This window comes from Mandrillus leucophaeus, unplaced genomic scaffold (assembly GCF_000951045.1).
Source record: "Mandrillus leucophaeus isolate KB7577 unplaced genomic scaffold, Mleu.le_1.0 Scaffold69, whole genome shotgun sequence".
In the NCBI taxonomy this organism is placed as follows: Eukaryota; Metazoa; Chordata; class Mammalia; order Primates; family Cercopithecidae; genus Mandrillus; species Mandrillus leucophaeus.
The window spans coordinates 167673-186576 of record NW_012107474.1 but is presented as its reverse complement, the minus strand read 5'-3'; the positions used below and the strand labels follow the sequence as shown (position 1 = coordinate 186576).

General features: G+C 58.6%; 1 protein-coding gene across 1 annotated transcript in view; it reads left to right on the top strand.

Annotated features, from left to right (window-relative positions):
* The first annotated feature begins 1426 nt into the window (after positions 1-1426).
* The window catches only part of COL18A1 (collagen, type XVIII, alpha 1), a 70726-nt gene continuing 53248 nt past the window's right edge, over positions 1427-18904 (top strand). Inside the window, exons 1-2 of the mRNA XM_012002594.1 lie at positions 1427-2782; positions 14485-15029. Of these exons, the coding sequence (XP_011857984.1) occupies positions 1432-2782; positions 14485-15029 (1896 nt within the window). The 5' untranslated portion in view covers positions 1427-1431. The remainder of the gene's footprint in view (positions 2783-14484; positions 15030-18904) is intronic.

Here is an 18904-nt window from a genome sequence, read left to right as displayed (position 1 = left end):
CAGGTGTTTGCTTGTGGAATGCCTGCGCCTGCCCTCGAGAGGGATGTGGCGCTCAGCTGCTTGAAACGAGGCCGGGTCCCAGGCAGCCCAGCCCTGCCCTGTGGGAGCAATCAGCCGCTGGCTGTAGCATGTCCTGACCTGGGGACAGCTGGGGACAGGTTGTGAGGCTGTTTCATCACAGCTGCTGTCACATCTGACCCCAGCCCTGGGGGAGGGTGGCTGCGACCCCAGCCACACCCACACAGCCTGGAGGAGGCAGGGTGACGAGGGACTCCAGCTGGGGGAGCGGGCGTGCAGAGTGCTGCGGCGGGGGGGATGGATTGTGGGGTGAACACTGTGGGTATGTGCGTGTGAGGATGTACACATGTGTGAACATGTGTGTGGCAGCACGTGTGTGCGTGTGAGTGCACGTGTGTGAGTGAGCATGCCTGTGTAGACTGCCTGGATTCCATCTGGCTCCATCTCTTCCGGACTCCGTGATCTTGAGCAGGGTCCTCAGGCTCATGCCTCAGTTTTCTTCATCTGTGAAATGGGCTGATGGCCGGGCTGCACACAGATCCTCAGAGGGCGTAAGGCACACTCAGCACCCACTGCTGTGCCCGGGCAGCTGGTGGGGGCACAGCAGCCACTCACATGCCATTCACAGCCCTGTGGGTTACCCACTGCCTGGAATGTTCCAGTCTAATCGGATCCTTTTGTTGACGGGGAGACTGAGGCCAGGAAGGAGGATGCATTCCTGCCCTGGTGCCAGGCTCCACCTCTGCTGGGTCTCCTGGGCAGAAGGTCAGGAAGGGCTGAAAGGGACACAGTCCAAGACAAGTAAAGCCCCAGCTTCGAGGGGAGGCACAGTGGCTCTGAGGGGGTCTGAGCCCCCCGAGACCCTCCCTGGGATGTTTAACGACTTGGGCAGCCATTGCAACAGTGGAATTGGCACTGCAGCAAGCTGAGCATTTTTTCAGTTCCAAGTTTCCTATAGCACAATGGCTCCGGGCCAGGCACCTCTGGGTGTTCCAGGCCAGAGTGGGAGCAGGGGCTGGGGGCCGCTGCCTCAGTGCTTCTGGGATGGGGTCCTGGCCTGGAACCCCAGAGTCTGGAGACTCAGCAGCCCTGCCCGGCCAGAGCCTAGCAGAGCACATGGGGAACCCCGCGGACATGCACACACTGCCCCTCTGTCCTCACGGAGCCTGGGGCTGCTGCAGGGCCGTGGAAAAGAAGTGGAAAATCCTTGGGTGCTGGAACCCTCGGGTGCTGGGCACCTTGATTCCAAGGCTGGTGCCTTCTTTCCTTCTGCAAGAGTGAAGGGTGGGAGACAGAACAGGCCAGAGGCTGGGAAGCCTGCATAGGGGAGGGCAGGAGGGCGGGAGCCCGGCTAGCCCCACCTCCAGGCACAAAGGCCCTCCCGCCGCCCTCGGCTCCAGCGGCACAGCCCCGATGGCTCCCGACCCCAGCGGCTGCCGCGTCCTGCTGCTGCTCTTCTGCTGCCTGGCAGCTGCTCAGGCCGACCTGCTGAACCTGAACTGGCTTTGGTTCAATAATAAGGACACCAGCCAAGCAGCTACCACGATCCCTGAGCCCCAGGGGCTCCTGCCTGTGCAGCCCACAGCAGACACCACCACGCACGTGGTCCCCCAGGATGGTTCCACGGAGCCAGCGACAGCCCCTGGCAGCCCTGAGCCACCCTCGGAGCTGCTGGAGGACAGCCAGGTCACCCCCACTTCTGCCGAGAGCCCGGACACGCCAGAGGAGAACATTGCCGGTGTGGGAGCCAAGATCCTGAACGTGGCCCAAGGCATCCGGAGCTTTGTCCAGCTGTGGAATGACACCGTCCCCACTGAGAGCTTGGCCCGGGCGGAAACGCGGGTTGTCGAGGCTCCTGTGGGCACCCTCGCCCTCCCTGGGCCTTCCAGCACCCCCCGGGAGAATGGGACCAGTCTGTGGCCCAGCCGTGGCGCTCCCAGCTCTCCGGGTGCCCACATGACCGAGGCTGGCACCCTGCCTGCACCCACCCCATCGCCTCCCTCCCTGGGCAGGCCCCGGGCACCACTCACGGGGCCCTCAGTGCCACCACCGTCCTCAGGTAGAGCTTCTCTCTCCTCCTCGCTGGGCGGGGCCCCTGCCTGGGGAAGCCTGCAGGACCCAGACAGCCGAGGACTCTCGCCCACCGCAGCCGCTCCCAGCCAGCAGCTCCAACGCCCTGACGTCAGCCTGCGCACACCACTTCTGCACCCCTTGGTGACGGGCTCCCTGGGCGCGCACGCGGCCCCCTCTGCCTTCTCCTCTGGGCTCCCGGGCGCACTGTCTCAGGTCGCAGTTACCACTTTAATCGGGGACAGCGGTGCTTGGGTCTCCCACGCGGCTAACTCTGCGGGGCTGGGTCTTGCTAATAACTCTGCCCTGCTCGGGGCTGACCCTGAGGCCCCCGCCGGTCGCTGCCTGCCCCTGCCGCCCTCCCTGCTGGTCTGTGGCCGCCTGGGCATCTTGCGCTCCTGGCTGCCCAATCACCTCCACCACGAGAGCAGCCAGCAGGTGCAGGCCGCGGCGCAGGTGTGGGGGGGCCTGCTGCGGACGCACTGCCACCCCTTCCTCGCCTGGTTCTTCTGCCTGCTCCTGGCCCCACCGTGCGGCAGGGTCCCGCTGCCCGCCCCACCACCCTGCCGCCAATTCTGCGAGGCCCTGCAGGACACGTGCTGGAGCCGCCTGAGTGGGGGCCGGCTGCCTGTCGCCTGTGCCTCGCTCCCAACCCAGGAGGACGGGTACTGTGTGTTCATTGGGCCGGCTGCAGGTAACTGGCCGGCCCCGCTCTCCCCACCCTTTCCTTTTTGCCTTGCCAGGTAAGCGTGGTCAGGGCTGACGTGAGCCTGGTACAGGTTCCCCCCACACTGAGTCTGTACGGTCAGGGGCCCGTGGCCCCCGGGAGGCGGGAGAGCTGGGAGTGAGGCATCCTGTGCGGGGAGGAGGCCAGCGTCTGGACGGGAAGAGGGTGGATGAACCACAGCTGATATGTCCAGGCGTTGCCTGGGCCTGGGGCTTCCTGGGCATTTTAGCACATTTAGTCCTCAGCACGGTCCCGAGATACCCTGCCATGCCCTGAGTCACAGAGGGGAAACTGAAGCGTGGGGCAGTGGCGTGACTCACCCCAGAGAGCCGAGATTCCCACTCAGGTGCGGCTGCATCGACCTTGCCCCGGTCACTAAGCTGCACAGTTCGACCCGCTTCCTGGGAGCCTTAGCGTGCTCAGGCCAAGGGTGCTGCCGTGTGGGCAGTGCAGAGACCCTCACCAGGGTGGGGACCAGGGAGGTCCGCAGGGCCTGTCCTGAGAGGAAGCCTTTCATGTCCCACCCCCATCATGAAGCACACAGCCTCCCTGCCACAGTGGGGGCCGCTCCTGGGCCCAGGGGACGTTGCCCCATCACCACGTGGCCTGGCCCTGTTGCTGGCTGGGCAGTTGGGGGGCAGGAAGAGGAGGGAAGGGGGAACTCTTTAACCTCCCGGGGGCAGGGGCAGCCCAGGAAGGACCCCAGCAGCTCCCTCTTCTGTGTCTGGGGGTAGATGGAGCCCCTGAGCTGTGCCTGCCCCATGCAGATTCTGCCTGCTGTGTGCACCGGCAGCCTTGGCCCAGAGGCCCCGTCCCCACAGGGCGAGGTGCTCTGTCCTCCCCATAGTGCCGAGGGGAAGCAGCCTCGGTCTTTGCCCTGTGGGCTTTGGGACAGGGTTGGTGGGGATTAGCAGCTGTGCCGGACCTGGAGGTGGGGGTGCCTGCAGTGGAAATTTCGGTGGACGCCCACCTGCCAGGCTCCATGAGGGATGACAATCTTGGTGATTCCCCTCGAGTTTCAGGCCAGTGACCATTTCTCTCAGCAAAGCCCAGAGCCTCTGCAGACCCTGTGTGGGGCCCGGGGTGTGGCCGGGGGGCCGCAGGCAGGGCAGGGACAAGTGCTGACAACAGGTGGTCCCAGGAGCAAAGCCCACATGGGCTGGAATGGAGGGCCAGGCAGGAAGGGAGGGAGGGCTGCAGTGGGGCATGGCTGAACCTGAGGCAGGTACAGGAACTGTGCTAGGGGGGCGTGGTGTGTGCAGGCGTGGGGGCCTTTGTGGATGCGCCCCGGAAGCGTAGGGCTGGAGCTCTCCTGTGGCAGGGGCTGTGCCCATGGCTGTTGGCATCTCGGGGCTTAGATGGTACCCCCAGGGCAGCTGGCACTGCCACAAGCAGTCAGATTCCTGGGTCCCACTCATGCTCCGTCCCTGGAACACCCAAATGCCAAGCAAGCACCAGCCGCCTTGCAGGCAACCCCCCTAGGGCCACACCCCACCTGGCTACTGGTGGCCAAGCCTTGTTCCCCACCCAGTGTGTGGGTAGGGCAGCACTTCAGGAGCTGTCCTGCCTGGAGAGACCCTGGTCCAGTGTCCTGGAGCCCCGGGAGGCTCGAGCACAGCCCACCTTGTCCTCGGAGGCAGACAGGACAGCGGCGGGCTGGGAGGGCTGCGGCCTGTGGGAAGGGAAACGCCAGGCCCCGAGGCTGTCTGGGATCAGCTGAGCGCTCTGAACAAACATCGGCCTCAGGGAAGGTGCTGATCTCCTGGGAGTCAGTGCAGCGTGGCTCAGGGGCTGGGGTCTGAGTGGGGCTGTGAGGGCGAGGAATTTCTGTAACTGCAGCTGGCCCAGTCGGTGGCACAGCCTGAAGGGGACTTTTCACTGAACATCTGGACAGCTTGATAGTGTCGCCATGTGAGGGAGGCAGTGTCCCTCGCAGGGTCCTGGGGGTCTCCGTCGGCATTCGTGGCCTACATTGCCTCTGGCCAGAGGTGGGCCTCGGGCTTCATCATGGAGTCCCTTCCCAGGTGTGGCCCGGAGGGTCCTGCCCCCTCTTCTGGCCTCTCAGCTCCTCCCCGGCCCAGGCTCCTCTTGGGTGAGCCCCCACTCCTGCCGGGCCCGCTTGTTGGGCTGGACACTCCCAGCCCTGGGTGAGGGGCAAGAGGAGGAGGGGGAGCCCAGCCTCCCGTGTTGGTGCCTGACCCCTCGGGGCAGGCTGTGAGGCCCTGAAAGTGGGGGTGCTGGGCTATGATCCTGGCACCAGAACAGAGCCCTCGAGGCCCACAGAGGGCCCTGGCTGCATCTCCAGGCCATGGGGTCAGCGAGTATGAGCCCCTAAGGGGAGGGGAGCTGGAGGGTCCTGGTGCCTCCTGCCTGGCTCCATCTCCAACGCCCCCTCCACCTGGTCCTGGGCACTGCCCTGTGTGTCCACTGCCCCGGCACACCTCAAGGAGAGCGTGGGGGGCAGTGCAGCCATGCTGGGGCATGGGGGCACGCAAAGGGAGGGTGCACCTTGTGGTCAGCACACAGGCAGGGACCCTGTGGAGTGTTTTGCCCTGTTGTGGGCTTGTCCCTCAGGCCCACAAGGAAGGGAGTGAGGCCCCCACGCAGGGGAGGGCCGGAGTGGGGTAGGGAGGCTCCCCCGCTGCAGGTGCCAAGAGTGAGTGAACAGGGCTTGGGCTTGGGCTGCCGGGGACACTGCCTCCAGGAAGCCCCCCTGGGCTGTCTCAGTGGGACTCTATGAGTGACACACGGAGCTCAGGCCACAAGGGCTGTGGGAGTGTCACCCCACGACAGCAATGGGTGCCTGGCCCTCTGGACTCTGCTCTCTACGCCCCTCCTGAGCTCTTGCAAACCCTGGCCCCTGGGACCGTAGCAGAGGCAGGTGATGTTTCCAAGGAGTCCTACAGGCAAGCGTTCTCTGACCTGGGAGGTGGGTATTGTTCCTGTTTACGGTTGAGAAACTGAGGCCTAGGAAGGACAGACACGTGTGCGTGCCACGAGTGTGGCAGCAAGAAGGGAGCCTCGAGGAGGGCCCCACAGCCTGGCCCCAGAGCGCTCTTCAGCATCGCAGCAGATGCAGGACAAGCAAGCCCCCAGCCGGGGAGCACCAGGAGACCAGCAGCGTCCACCCTGATGGTACAGGCCATCTGATGAGGGGCAGGGACCAGTGCCGGGGTGGATGTTGCCTATGCATAGACTGGGGCGCACCCAGGCACAGCTGCCACCGGGGTACTCGGGAAGCAGATCCACACACACGCCAGCCAGGTCGCTCATCTCCAATGTACGAGTCCCATGATCTTGGCAAGTGGTGCACAGGTCCCTGGGCTGGGGCTTCCTCTGCCTCCACCCCCATCACTGGACATTCGGAGGTCAGTGGGAGGCCATGGGAGTGCACGTGGAGGTCACATCACCATGATGGCTGTGAGGGGCTGCTCCTTTCTTGCTGCTCCCTACCCTGTGGGCCAGCAACTGGTGCACAGGTGTCCTTACACGGTACCTACCTCTTGCTCCTTTAGTCAAATGCAGAACTTGAGAAAATTGATTTGCTTGACATTTCCATGTAACTTTGGTTTAAGAAGGAGAGAAGACCACTCCATGAGAAACAGCTCATTCTTATCTCTCACCGCTTGGCAACCTATAAATATTTTTTCGATGATGCTGGCTAAGCTTCTCATAAATTCTCCATGTCTCTCAGATGCACCAAGAGTGACTCAGCATTTAACTCCTACTGGAGTGTCAAGAGCCCAGTGCATTGGGTTCAGTTGTCTGTGGGTACAAGATCTTGTGTGATTCTGAACCAGGCACAGACAGAATGAAAAGCACAGCACTCCAAACAGGACTCCCTGCAGGTCCTTACATATATTTGGTTTTTGTAGATATCTAAAGTCAAGCTAGTGGGCGTCTGTCACTTCAACCAGTTACCGTTGTGAGTGTGGTGAGAACACTTAAGATCTATTCAAGTTTGAAGTGCCATATGCACTACAGTATTCTATCTGTAATCACCATGTGGATATTAGACCTCTAGAACTTACGCTTCCTGCATAACTGAAACTTTGTACCCTTCAACCCACAGTCATATTTTCTCCTGTCCATGGGCTGGCCTGGGCTGTGCCCTGTTAGCATTCCCAGATAAACAAAAGCTAAGGGAGTTGATTGCCACTGGACCTTCCCTGCAGAAAATGGTCTGGTAGTCCAACAGGTGAAATGAAAGGACACTACTTAGTAACAGTAAGTCAAGGAGGCCCCCGTTGCCTATGCACAGAGTGGGGTGGCAGCTGTGCCCCGTTGCACCCCACTCTGTGCATGGGCACCATCCATCCTGGCACTGGTCCCTACCCTTCATCAGATGGCCTGCACCATTAGGGTGGATGCCTGCTGGTCTCCTGGTGCCCCCCTGTTGGGCCCGTGCTTGTCCTACATCTACTGCAATGCTGAAGGGCACTCTGGAGCCAGGCTGCTGGGCCCCCTTCGAGAGTCCCTTCTTTCTAGCCATATTTGTGGCACACACACATATTTGTCCTTTCTAGACCTCAGCACCTGACAACCACCATTCTACTCTGCTCCTATGAATATGACCTTTTTAGATCCCACATATAAGTGAGATCATGCAGTATTTGCTTCTGTGCCTGTCTTATTTCTTTTAGTTTAATATCCTCCAGGTTCATTCATAAGAAGTGCAGTTACAAACTGTTGTTGCAATACCAGCTTTTATAATTGTCCATGTATTTACCTTTATTGAAATCTTCATTTCTTCATGGGACCTACTGTTACTGACTAGTGTCCTTTCATTTCACCTGCTGGACTACCTGGACCATTTCCTGCAGGGCAGGTCTAGTGGCAATTAACTCCCTTAGCTTTTGTTTATCTGGGAATGCCAATTTCTCCTTCACTTTTGAAGGACAGTTTTGCTGTATATTGGACTCTTGGTTAACAATTTTTTTTTTCTTTTAGTACATTGAATATATTGGTTCACTGCCTTTTGGCTTCCAAAGTTTCTGTGAGAAATCTGCTGATAATCTTATTAGGAAGCCTTGGATATGATCAGTTGTTTTTCTCTTGCTGCTTTCAAGATTCTCTCTCTCTTTTTAAAAATTTTATCATAAGGTACCTTGGTGTGAGTCTCTTTGAGTTCATCTTACTTGCAGTTCCCTGAGCTTCTTAACTGTTTATATTCATGTCTCCCTACAAATTTGAGACGTTTTCAGCCATTACTTCTTCAGATAGTCTCTCTGCACCTTTCTTTTTCCTCCTCTGTTTGCAGCTTCCACAGCATGCATGCTTCCTTGTCTCTTGATGGTGGCCACATGCCGCTTAGGCTCTTTTCACCTTTCATTTATCTTTTGTCTTCAATAATTTCCATTATCTTATCTTCAAGCTCATTGATTTATTCTTCTATCTGCTCAAATCACCTTCAGATTCCTCTAGTGATGTTTTCAATTCCAACTATTGTACTTTTCAGTTCTATAATTTCTTTCTGGTTTCTTTCAAGGTTTTTATATTGATATTTCCATTCTATTCATGCGTCACTTTCTTGACTTTCTCCACACCTTCCTTTAGTTCTTTGAGCATCTTTAAGACAGTTGTTTTAAAGTCTTTGTCTAGTAGATCTGCCATCAGGTCTTTTGCAGGGACAGCTTCTGTTGATTTATTTTCTCCTTTTAATGTGCTATACTTTCTTATCACTTCGTGTGCCTTGTGATTTTGTGTTAAAAAGTGAACATTTGGACTCAGTAATGTAGCTCTGGAAGTCAGTTCTCACCCTTCACCAGTGTTCACTGCTTTTTGTTACTTTTAAAAAAAATTTTTGTCTCTGTGCCAAAGATCTCCCTGAGGTGTGAACTTCAGATCTTCTTGGGTCTTTTCTGAGCCTGTCCCTTTCCCTGGGTGTGTGCAGCCACTTTCTAATTTTACTCTTACATGCTGCTGTTTTTCAATGTCCTGTTCTTTCATGTTTGGCTCCCAAAGGAGGAACAAGATAAGAATGAGGAAGAAAAAACAGTGCCAGCCATCTAAATCCACTTGAAGTCACTTCATCTGGAAGGGGGAACTTGCAACAACAGAGGGAGTGTAAAACCATGGCCCCACCTCCCCGTCTGCACCTCTGTGTTCCCAAGCAACCTGATCAGAGCACAGGTTCTCAATGTCTGCAGGACAGGGTCCTTTTTGCCATCCTGTTTCCCACAAGCTGTGTGGCCGCTGCTCCAGGAACTTGTGCATGGCACCTGCTATGGGAATGGGAGTGGGGGATGGATGTGCAGCTGCTATTGTGCCAAGAGCTGGGGTTTAGGTAAATTAACCACCTGTTACTGTTCAAACCTTCCTCTGGACATTGCAAACTTTCAGTAGACTCCAGAGTTCCAAAAGAGTTCTAAGACAAGTTCTGCCCGTGCACTTGTTAATTAGTTAGGGAGATGGATTCCTGGTGCTTTCCATCTGCCATTTCCCAGAGTACTCCAGAGTCATTTTCAAACATGTTTCTTTCTGTCAAATAATCAAGTCTTGGCCGGGTGTGGTGGCTTACGTCTGTAATCCCAGCACTTTGGGATGCCAAGGCGTGTGGATCGCCTGAGGTCGGAAGTTCGAGAGCAGCCTGACCAACATGATGGAGAAACCCCGTCTCTACTAAAAATACAAAATTAGCCAGGCGTGGTGGTGCGTTTCTGTAATCCTAGCTACTCGGGAGGCTGAGGCAGGAGAATTGCTTGAAGCTAGGAGGTGGAGGTTGTGGTGAGCTGAGATCACGCCACTGTACTCCAACCTGGGCAACAAGAGTGAAACTCCATCTCAAAAGAAAAGAAAAGAAAAGAAATCAAGTCTTGAGGCATCATCATTGTTATATCATGTGCAGGTGTCTATCCTGGATGCCACCCAGCTATGCCAAGTGCAGGGAGAAACTCCCTATGGGCACCGTGGCTGGGTCCAGAGCTCAGAGGCTGGAGCTCTGAGAACTGGGCTGGAGCCCAACCATGATGGATGCCTCTAGCTCTGGGGAAGAGACACACATCTGTGGGGACAGAGTGACTACCTTTCCAGGTTGCCCAGTCCTCGGGAGTGGCGCAGTGCCCGAGCACTGGGGCAGAGGTGGATCCCATAGTCCCTCAGTGGGAGCTCCAAAGCCTCCCGTTTTCCTCTCTTCCTCTTCCTGGGTTGGGATTTGGGGGATGAGATCTTCCTGGTGGGCTGGAGTCTGTCCCAGAAGTCAACAGCTCGCCCTGGGGCCGCAAGACCCCCTTAGATAAGGTAGACCCTCGGCAAGACTCCAGCCACACATGAGAGGACAGAACATAGCTCCTGAGTCCCACTCACTGCGGCCACCTGCCCCCATGGGTTTGCACCGATTTGCATATAGGTGTGTAGCTTCCTACTGGCGACTGTAAGAAATTGCCACAAATTCAGTAACTTAAACCAGCACAGCTGTCTTATCTTTCAGTTCTGGAGGTCAGAGTCTGAAACCAGTTCACTGAGTTGAAACCAAGGTGTTGTCAGGGCTGGGTCCCTCTGGGGCTCTGGAGGAGAATCCGTTTTCTTGACCTTTCCAGCTTCTAGAGGCTGCTGCTTTCCTTCGCTCAAAACCCCTTCTTCCCCCTTCAAAGCCAGTGGTGTTGGGCAAGTCCTCATGCTACCGTCTTTTGTCGTTCGATTTTAAGGCTTTGTGTGGTTAGATGTGGATCATCTCCCATCTCCAGATCCACAGCCTGAGTCTCAGCTGCAGCATCCCCTTGCCACATAAAATTATGCTTGTGGGTTCCAGCTGTTGTGCCGTGGACATTCTTGGGGCCATGGTTCGGCCCACCACAGTTTGCCCATGTGCACGGCTGCACATGTGTGCATATGCATGGGAGTCTTACTTTGCATAAATGGAATTGCCCTGTGTCTGCAAGTTCCTCTTTCCTTTATCCTGCATCTCAGGAGTCTCCCTAACTCCAGGGAGATGCCCTGGCTCTTCGTGTGGTTCTGGTCTTTTCCTCAGCCCCTCCTGACTGAAGCACCTGTAGGTATTTCTGCTTCTCTGTATAACAGATGGCCCTGCAGACACCTGCTCAGCCCTGACTGGTGGGTTCATCGCGCAGACTTTGTTTATCGGACACCAGCTGAGCTGCCCGCGTGGGCCTGACGTGGGTTTTGGGTCAGCGCTGACAGTGGAGAGATTGGATGTTGTAAATGTGTCTGAGTGTCAGCAGGAAGTCTCCACCCAGGGACGGCCGTTTCTTAGGTTGTTTTTAGCCCCTCCCTGAGGCTCTGCAGCCTTGGGCATTGGTGGAAGTGTTTGTTCGGAGGCTGTTTTTCTTTGATGCCAAGATGTCCCCCCAGGCACTTCACCATGTCAGTGCCACGGTGTGATGGGGTGATGACGGTGGCAGGTTGATACCCCCGGGCAGTTCACTGTGTCAGTGCCACGGTGTGATGGAGTGATGATGGTGGCGGGTTGATACCCCGGGCAGTTCACTATGTCAGTGCCACAGTGTGATGAGGTGATGATGGTGGCGTGTTGATGCCCCTGGGCACTTCACTGCGTAAGTGCTGTGGTGTGATGGGGCAATGATGATGGCGCGCTCTTCAAGCTCTGGATCGGGTTCTGGAAGCTCTGTGTGAGTCTTACCGAGGTGGTTATTTTCTCTCGTCACAGGAAATTGGGCTGAGCGAGGAGCCTTAGGGTCTGTCACTGGCAGCGACTCCCTCGCCCGCAGGTGCGCGGTGGTTCTGGCTCAGCAGACCCCACAGGGCTGTCAGGGCGTGTCGTCCCCTCTGTCTGCTGAATGGCTCCAGCTCGGGTCCGTTTGGCTGATGTCAGTGTTGCAGTGCTCACTCACAGCCATTTACCTGCTGGTTTTCCGTTAGCCTTTGGTGTTACTTTAGCTAACGTTTTTGACAAGGTGGAGCTGGATTTTTCTTGCTGCTGCTGTTTTTCATCCACTGCTTGCCTTGTGCCCACCAATGTGGTCTGCATGTCCTGTGCCCCAGGCGCCAAAACCGCCGGCTTGCTGGCACCTGCGCTGCCATCTCGTGCCACTGTGGTCACTGACTGCAGGTTCTGGCTTTTGTCCTTCTTCTGCCTCTTCTGTATCAGTTGTGACATCTCCGTTTAACGAGAGTCCTGCACGTGCGTGCTTGAAATGGAGGCTTTCAGGGTCCCTGAAAGCTTTCACAGAACCACTGACGTGGCCTCCACTTGCTGGCATGGACCTGGGCAGCTGTGCAAGTGCCACGCAGATCTCCAGGGCACTTGGTCCTGGGAGTCACAGGGCAGCTTTTGTGCCCGCACCCTGAGGTCTCAGCTACCATGGCATAGATGCTGTGGGTTTTTGGGCTTTGAGGTCACGCCCTGGGGATGCCGCAGCCCACCTGCCCTTGGCCCCCATGGGCCCCCAGCCGCTGTATGTTTGGATTTCTGAACAGGCCCAGGTGGAGCTGAAGGACAGGCTGTGCTGGCTCCCCTGGCCTGAGGGAAACGTCCCGTCTCAGAGCCATTTTCTCTCGGAGCACCCATGAGATTGCTTTGATTTCTAGTTTGCATCAACCCTGTGTCTTGGAAGCTGTTGGGCCTCTGAGTGCTGAACTGGGTGTTGCCTGAGCAACATGAAACCCACCTGGCTGGACTAGGCTTCCCCAATTCGGCCTGCCCCATGCAGGCAGGAGCAGCCCTGGCTCTGCAGGACTGGAGGTGGCTGTGTGGGAGGGCAGGGGGCTGGCCAGGCAGCCTTGGATCTCTCCTCAGGACCCCTTCAAAGGGGCGGCAGAGACTCCAGGCCCCGTGCCCCAGGGAGTCAGGCTGGGCTGGTTCTGAGGAGCGGCTGGAGCGCCTGGTGCTGACGGGTGAACTCGGGGGCAGCTGGGCGACTGCCAGGGCATCTGGCCCCCAGGCCGAAAGTCCCATTTCCTGATCTTAGCACAGCCCTGGCGTGGACATGTGGGGCCTGGGCACTTCTTCTAAGAAAGGATCATTGTAACAGCTGCCATCTGGGTAGATGGCAGCCTCTGTCTGAGGGGGAGATGACTGCTGGCCCCAGAGCCCAGGCTCAGCCCATCGGGACCCCTCTGCCCCTAGCCTCAGGGTGCAGGCGCCGGACCAGGCTGCTGTCCACAGAGCCCATTGTCCACTCTGCGCCTGGCCCCGCTTCCAGTCGGCACGAGGGTAGGGCCCACAGGGAGTCCAGGCCGCCACACCGCCTCATGCTGAAGTCAGGGCCTCGAGGGGGCAGCAATGACGCTGGAGGTGCCCACAGCGTGTGCCAGGGCCGGGGGGTCTGCACTCTTGTTTCCTCTGGTTCTGTGTTCTGTGAGCTCTTTGGAGGTACTGCTTCCCTCGGGATGTCCAGGCTCAGCACTTCTTCCCTTGTGTCTTGTCCCAGGTCAGCCTGGCCCAGTCACAGGGCCCCCAGGCCACAGGTACACGCACACAGGTGCTCACCCCCGCCTTCCTCAGGACGCCTGGGCATCAGCAGCCCCTTCCCACAGGAGAGCTCGACCAGGAGCCAGCCCGCCGCACAGGCGTCCCGGAGTAACCGTTACACTCTGTCGGAAGCAGACCGTGTCCAGTCTGTCTGGGGCCTCACGGTCACGGGAGTAGGGCCTTGGGGCAAGTCCCTGGCCCAGACTGTGGCCGCAAAGCCCGTGCTCTGCCTGGCATGGCAGGTGTGCTGGGAAGTCACTCTGAGCAGGGTCTGTCCTTGAGTGGGTGCCGCCCCCTCCTGTGGGCAGGAAACGAGGCGTGAGAACTCCGGGCACTGGGGCTGCGTCCTGGCTTGGGCTCCCTGGGAGAGGGATGGACAGGGCTCCTTCTGACCCTGGGCTACTGAGTTGAAGTGAAGTCAAGCTCCGCCTGGGCAGGAATGAGTGGAGTGAGTCACCCAGCGCTGTAGGGCATTTGCAGGGAGCAGCGGGGCTGGTGGGGAGACTGTGGCACGTTTGCAGGTATGTCAGGCGTGCAGCACGTTGGCAGGTACATCAGGCGTGCAGCCCCTCCAAGGGGTGACTGTGGCCCCGAGGGGAATCAGCATGGTGGGGTGGGGAGACACTACTTGTCTTTGCCACATGAGGCACCGCGCCCAGTGAGTGAGCTGGCGCCCTGACAGCGCTGGGTGAAATCCCACGTGGTGCCTCTCAGACGCCACGTGGCCCCCCGGCCGAGGCAGCTGCTCTGGGCGAGGCCCCGTAGCCGAGGCTTCCAAGAACATTGGGGTGTGGAGTCAGCCTCCTTCCTTCCCTGCGGTGGAGCTGCGGCTTCACAGTGGAGGCCACGCTGGGTTGCCCGCCTGGGCTGCTCCAGCAGGGGCAGAGTGGGCGTGCGGGGCACAGGGCTGCCAGCCCCAGCCCCTCACAGCTCCTTGCTTCACCGGGGGTGCCGGCCAGTCCCTGGCCCCTTCTCCCCACTGGCTGTGCCCATCCCTGCTGAAAGCAGCGAAGGGGGGGCCTGTGGACACCATGTCACCTGCAGGCAGGTTTCTGCATGGAGCGCGCCCGTCGTTTGGGAATGAGTGAACCAGGGTGGCCGTTGGGTGGCCATTGGGTGGTTGAGCCCAGGGCATCAGGGCAGGCTGCCAGGCGCGTGGAAAGCCCTCTCAGACTCAGTTTCCCCTTTGTGCCCCTGCCTGGCCGCCTCTCCAGGCCGCATCAGTGGCCCCTGGTACTGTCCCGCACAGCCACCTCACCAGCTGTCTTCCTTTTTGCAGAGAGCGTCGGCGAGGAGGTGGGGCTTCTGCAGCTCCTTGGGGACCCTCCGCCCCAGCAAATCACCCAGACGGATGACCCCGACGTCGGACTGGCCTACGTCTTTGGGCCAGAGGCCAACAGCGGCCAAGTGGCCCGGTACCACTTCCCCAGCCTCTTCTTCCGCGACTTCTCACTGCTGTTCCACATCCAGCCGGCCACGGAGGGCCCAGGGGTGCTGTTCGCCATCACGGACTCGGCGCAGGCAGTGGTCTCGCTGGGCGTGAAGCTCTCTGGGGTGCGGGACGGGCACCAGGACATCTCCCTGCTCTACACGGAGCCAGGCGCAGGCCAGACCCACACAGCCGCCAGCTTCCGGCTCCCCGCCTTCGTCAGCCAGTGGACACACTTAGCACTCAGTGTGGAGGGTGGCTACGTGGCCCTCTACGTGGACTGTGAGGAGTTCCAGAGAATGCCGCTTGCTCGGTCCTCACGGGGTCTGGAGCTGGAGCCCGGCGCCGGGCTCTTCGTGGCTCAGGCAGGAGGAGCGGACCCTGACAAGTTCCAGGTAACCCCCACTATACTGTTGCTGGGGGGCTGCAACAGCCAGGGTAGGGTGGGGTGGCGGTGGCCACTGGGACAGGGACAGAGCTACAGCCTGAAGAGGAGAGCCCCACCCCAGCTGTGGTCAGCCTTGGCCTCCGGTGCAGGCCTCCCAGGTTCTTGGCCGGCCTGGCTGGGGTAACATTCACTTTCTTGGCTCTCTGGCTTCTGTGCCCCCAGGAAGGGCTGCCCTGGGCTTCTGTGGTTTCTCTGAGACACCAAGGCCCAGCCTAGGAGGGCCCCATTTGAACGACTTTGTAACTAGACATCCACCCCAGCCATGACCCCATGACCCAGAGACACCCCCAGGCCTGTGCCAAGCCCCATGGTGAACTGGGGTTCCCGACCTCTGACCGGCCGGTTGGGTGAGTGGGGACCGAGTCTGGGCCCAGCCACAAGCCTCGGGGCCCCATGCAGAATGAAAGCTGGGGTCCTTGTTGAAAACGGTGAGTGATCCAAAGCTGGCAGCAGCAGGGTGTCGGTCCCAGCAGGGTTCTCCTGTGGTGACTCCACACCGGCTGGGACCAGGGGCTCAGGGCGGCCCTGCAGGTCAGCACCTTTAGCAAGGGTGCGGCAGCCCCAGGCCTGTGAGACTCCACTTCGGAGCACGTGGTGGGATCCCCCAGCGGTGATGGCGTGTGGCCGTCTCCACCTGAGTCTCCGGGAAGTCCCTCCAATGCGCCTTCATTCCTTGGGGCTGGGGGAGCGGACAGAGCCCTGAACCCATGTGGGGTCTATGTCCAAAGCCCCTGCATTTCTGGGAACCTTTGGCTGGAAACAGCCGTGTGGGTGACCTCAGCTGGCACTGTCTCCCAAGTCCCTGAATTCTAACATTCGAGCTGGCCCGCAGCTGGGACGCCCCTGCCCTGACCGGCCACAGGGGACAGAAGGTTAACTGTTGCCCTGACAAGGGCTGTTTGTTTGAAGTTGTTCTAAGTCCTGGTGTCTGGGGGTTCTGCAAGCTGACCTTTCACCTTTGGCAGGAACTTTTAACCCTCAGAGCTCAGGAGCCGCTAGAACGTTGACACCAAACTGGGCCTCTTTGTTTTCCTCTTGATCACAAACATGATTGCCGGGAAAGAAGTCAGAGTCGCCCCCTCCTGTGAGAGGCAGTTTGTTGTGTGAATCCCCAGCCATTTCTTGGTGGAATAAAGTCGCCCACAAGTGCTGTACATCTTTAACGCTGTAAGGAAAGGCGGCCAAGTGCCGAGAGCTGGGGTACGTGGGTACACAGCTGTGCCCGATGGTGCTGGCGAGAGCCGGGCCGCCGCCCTGCAGTGAAGGCCTCCTCATCAGCGAAGTCCCACTTCCCAGTTAGATGTGTAGGAAAAGGGGGTCTGGGTGTTTAATTTTGTATTTCTTGGACTGTTAGTGAAGACAGACTTCCATGTTGCCACTTGTTTATTGTATTTCTTCCTTTGTGACTGACTGGTTTATGTTCTTTGTGTTTTTCGGTGGGCCCAACTCTCATTGATTTATACAAACTCCTTACATGTAAAAGAAACTGCTCTTTGGTTTCGCATGCTGCAGACTTTATTTCCACCTTGTCTTTTTTTTTCTTTTTTTTTTTTTTTTTTTGACCATTGGGATTTGATGTATGGTTTTTTTGGGTTTTTTTGTTTTGTTTGTTTTAGATGGAGTCTCGCTCTATTGCCCAGGTTGGAGTGCAATGGGGTGATCTTGGCTCACTGCAACCTCTGCCTCCTGGGTTCATGTGATTCTCCTGCCTCAGCCTCCCCAGTAGCTGGGATTACAGGCACCTGCCACCACGCCTGGCTAATTTTTGTATTTTTAGTAGAGATGGGGTTTCACCATATTGGTCAGGCTGGTCTCGAACTCCTGACCTCAGGTGATCCACCTGCCTGAGCCTCTCAAAGTGCTGAGATGATAGGCGTGAGCCACTGCGCCCGGCTGGGATTTGATGTGCTTATGTGGTTAAATCTGGCCTGGAGAAGACACCATGATTTACAACAGCCCAGTGAAACCTTGGAAGGTCAGAGAGCTGGAACAGGAGGGAGCTAGAGGGCGCTGGGTCTGGACCTGGGTGGCGCGCAGCAGGCCGTGTGCTGCTGGGCGCGGGTGGCGTGCCGCGGGCCGTGTGCTGCTGGGCGTGGGTGGCGCGCCGCGGGCCCTGTGCCGAAGGCCACGTCAGTTGATCTCTGTGTCAGGTCCCTGCAGGCCTCAGGTGTCAGGAACTCTCTCTTTGGGTCTTAGATGAGATTCCAGCTGGGGAGAGGAGAAGCACGCTTGTGCATAGAGAAGAAGGTGGAATTGTTCAGCACAAGATTTTCTCAGACGTCTGAATTGAGATTCTTGGGAAAGAAACATTCGAGTTGTGTGACTCATCATTTCTGGCAGAAACAAGCACAGAGCTTTGGGAGCAGGGAGGAAACCGAGGCTTCCTCCTCCTCAGACTCCACGAGGCTGCAGTGCCCCCAACGCTGCCACAGATGGTGCCTGGGACCCCCGGCCTCCGCGGGGTCCGACAGAGCCCTCCGGAGCGTTGCTTGTGTTCCTCGTCGTAAGAGTCCTGGGGCGTTGTTGGTCTTTTCAGGTTCACTTTCTTGGGTCGGGTTTGTCAGTGGCCATCTCCCGGGAAATCACGCACCCCCCAGCTGTGCTGTTGTGAACGTCATTTCCAGCTGTGTCCTGATTTCCAGGGCGCTGAGGCTGCAGCATGTTGGGAAGCATTTTACACGCTTTTCCCTAACAGGATTCCTGTGATCTCTGTTTCGGGTGTCTCCGGATTTCATAACTTTCAGTCCTAAGTCCCTTAAATATTTGCAATGGGCCTGTGGCTTTTGCACTAGTGCCATCTGCCCCACCCCTGGAGCCAGTGGCCGCCACGGGCTCGGAGCTGCTCTGCCCTCTGTAGCTGCCCCCGACCCAGGCACCCTGTAGCCCCGTGCAGAAGGCATCGGCACCCTCGGGAGCACCCTCAGGAGAGCGCTGTGGTCGGAGAGCATGGCGGCCACCTGTCAGGTTGTCAGGGCCTCACGGGCGTGTCTGCGTGGGGATGGATGTCAGGAATGCCCAGCCCCTCCCCCACACCAAGACCACCTAAGATGCACCCCTGGCACCCCTCCCCAGCCCGGGCTGCCCCAGGGCTAGAATGCAACACCAGCTCCTCCCCAGGCATGACCTGGAGCCTCTTGAATGTGAAGGCTGCTGCCCTGCCCCCACGCAGCAGGTTCTGGTGGACAGTGGACCCTGGAACCCGCGGTGCTGCCCCGGCCTACCCGGGGCACTGTAGGCAATGCCCCTCCCCTGCGGTATGACGCTGAGAAGCGCTGGTGCGTTCTGTGGGAAACCCGTGCACACCCAGGGGGCTCACGGGGTCCACATGCCCCATGCATGAACTCACACACACATGCATACGTGATCTTGTGTTTGCACACACGTGTCCACGGAGATGCATGGTCTCACACACATGTGCCCATACACTCAGCACTCACACCCCATCCTGCAGGCTCAGGCCCCACTCCTGAGCCACCTGCCCGGGCTTTGGGGCCCAGCTGGCGTGGGGAGCCCCAGGCTCCACCTGGCCTCACTTGGCTCTGAAATCTAGGCCAGGATGCAGAACCCGCAGCGCGGCCAGTGGAGCCCCTGGTCCTGTGCAGAGCCCCCACCTGGCAGCCCCTCTTCCTGCCAAAGCCCCTCCCAGTGTCCTCTCCCCCAGACGAGCTGCTGGCTTGAGGCTTAGGACATTGCGCCCTCCTGTGTCCCTGCCCAGCGTCCCCAGCCTGCGTCTCACGAGACACTGCCGGCCGCGCCAGGACCTAAGAGGGCAGGGGCAGGCACCCTGGCACTCAGCCCAGGACTGAGGATGCCGGAGGGAGC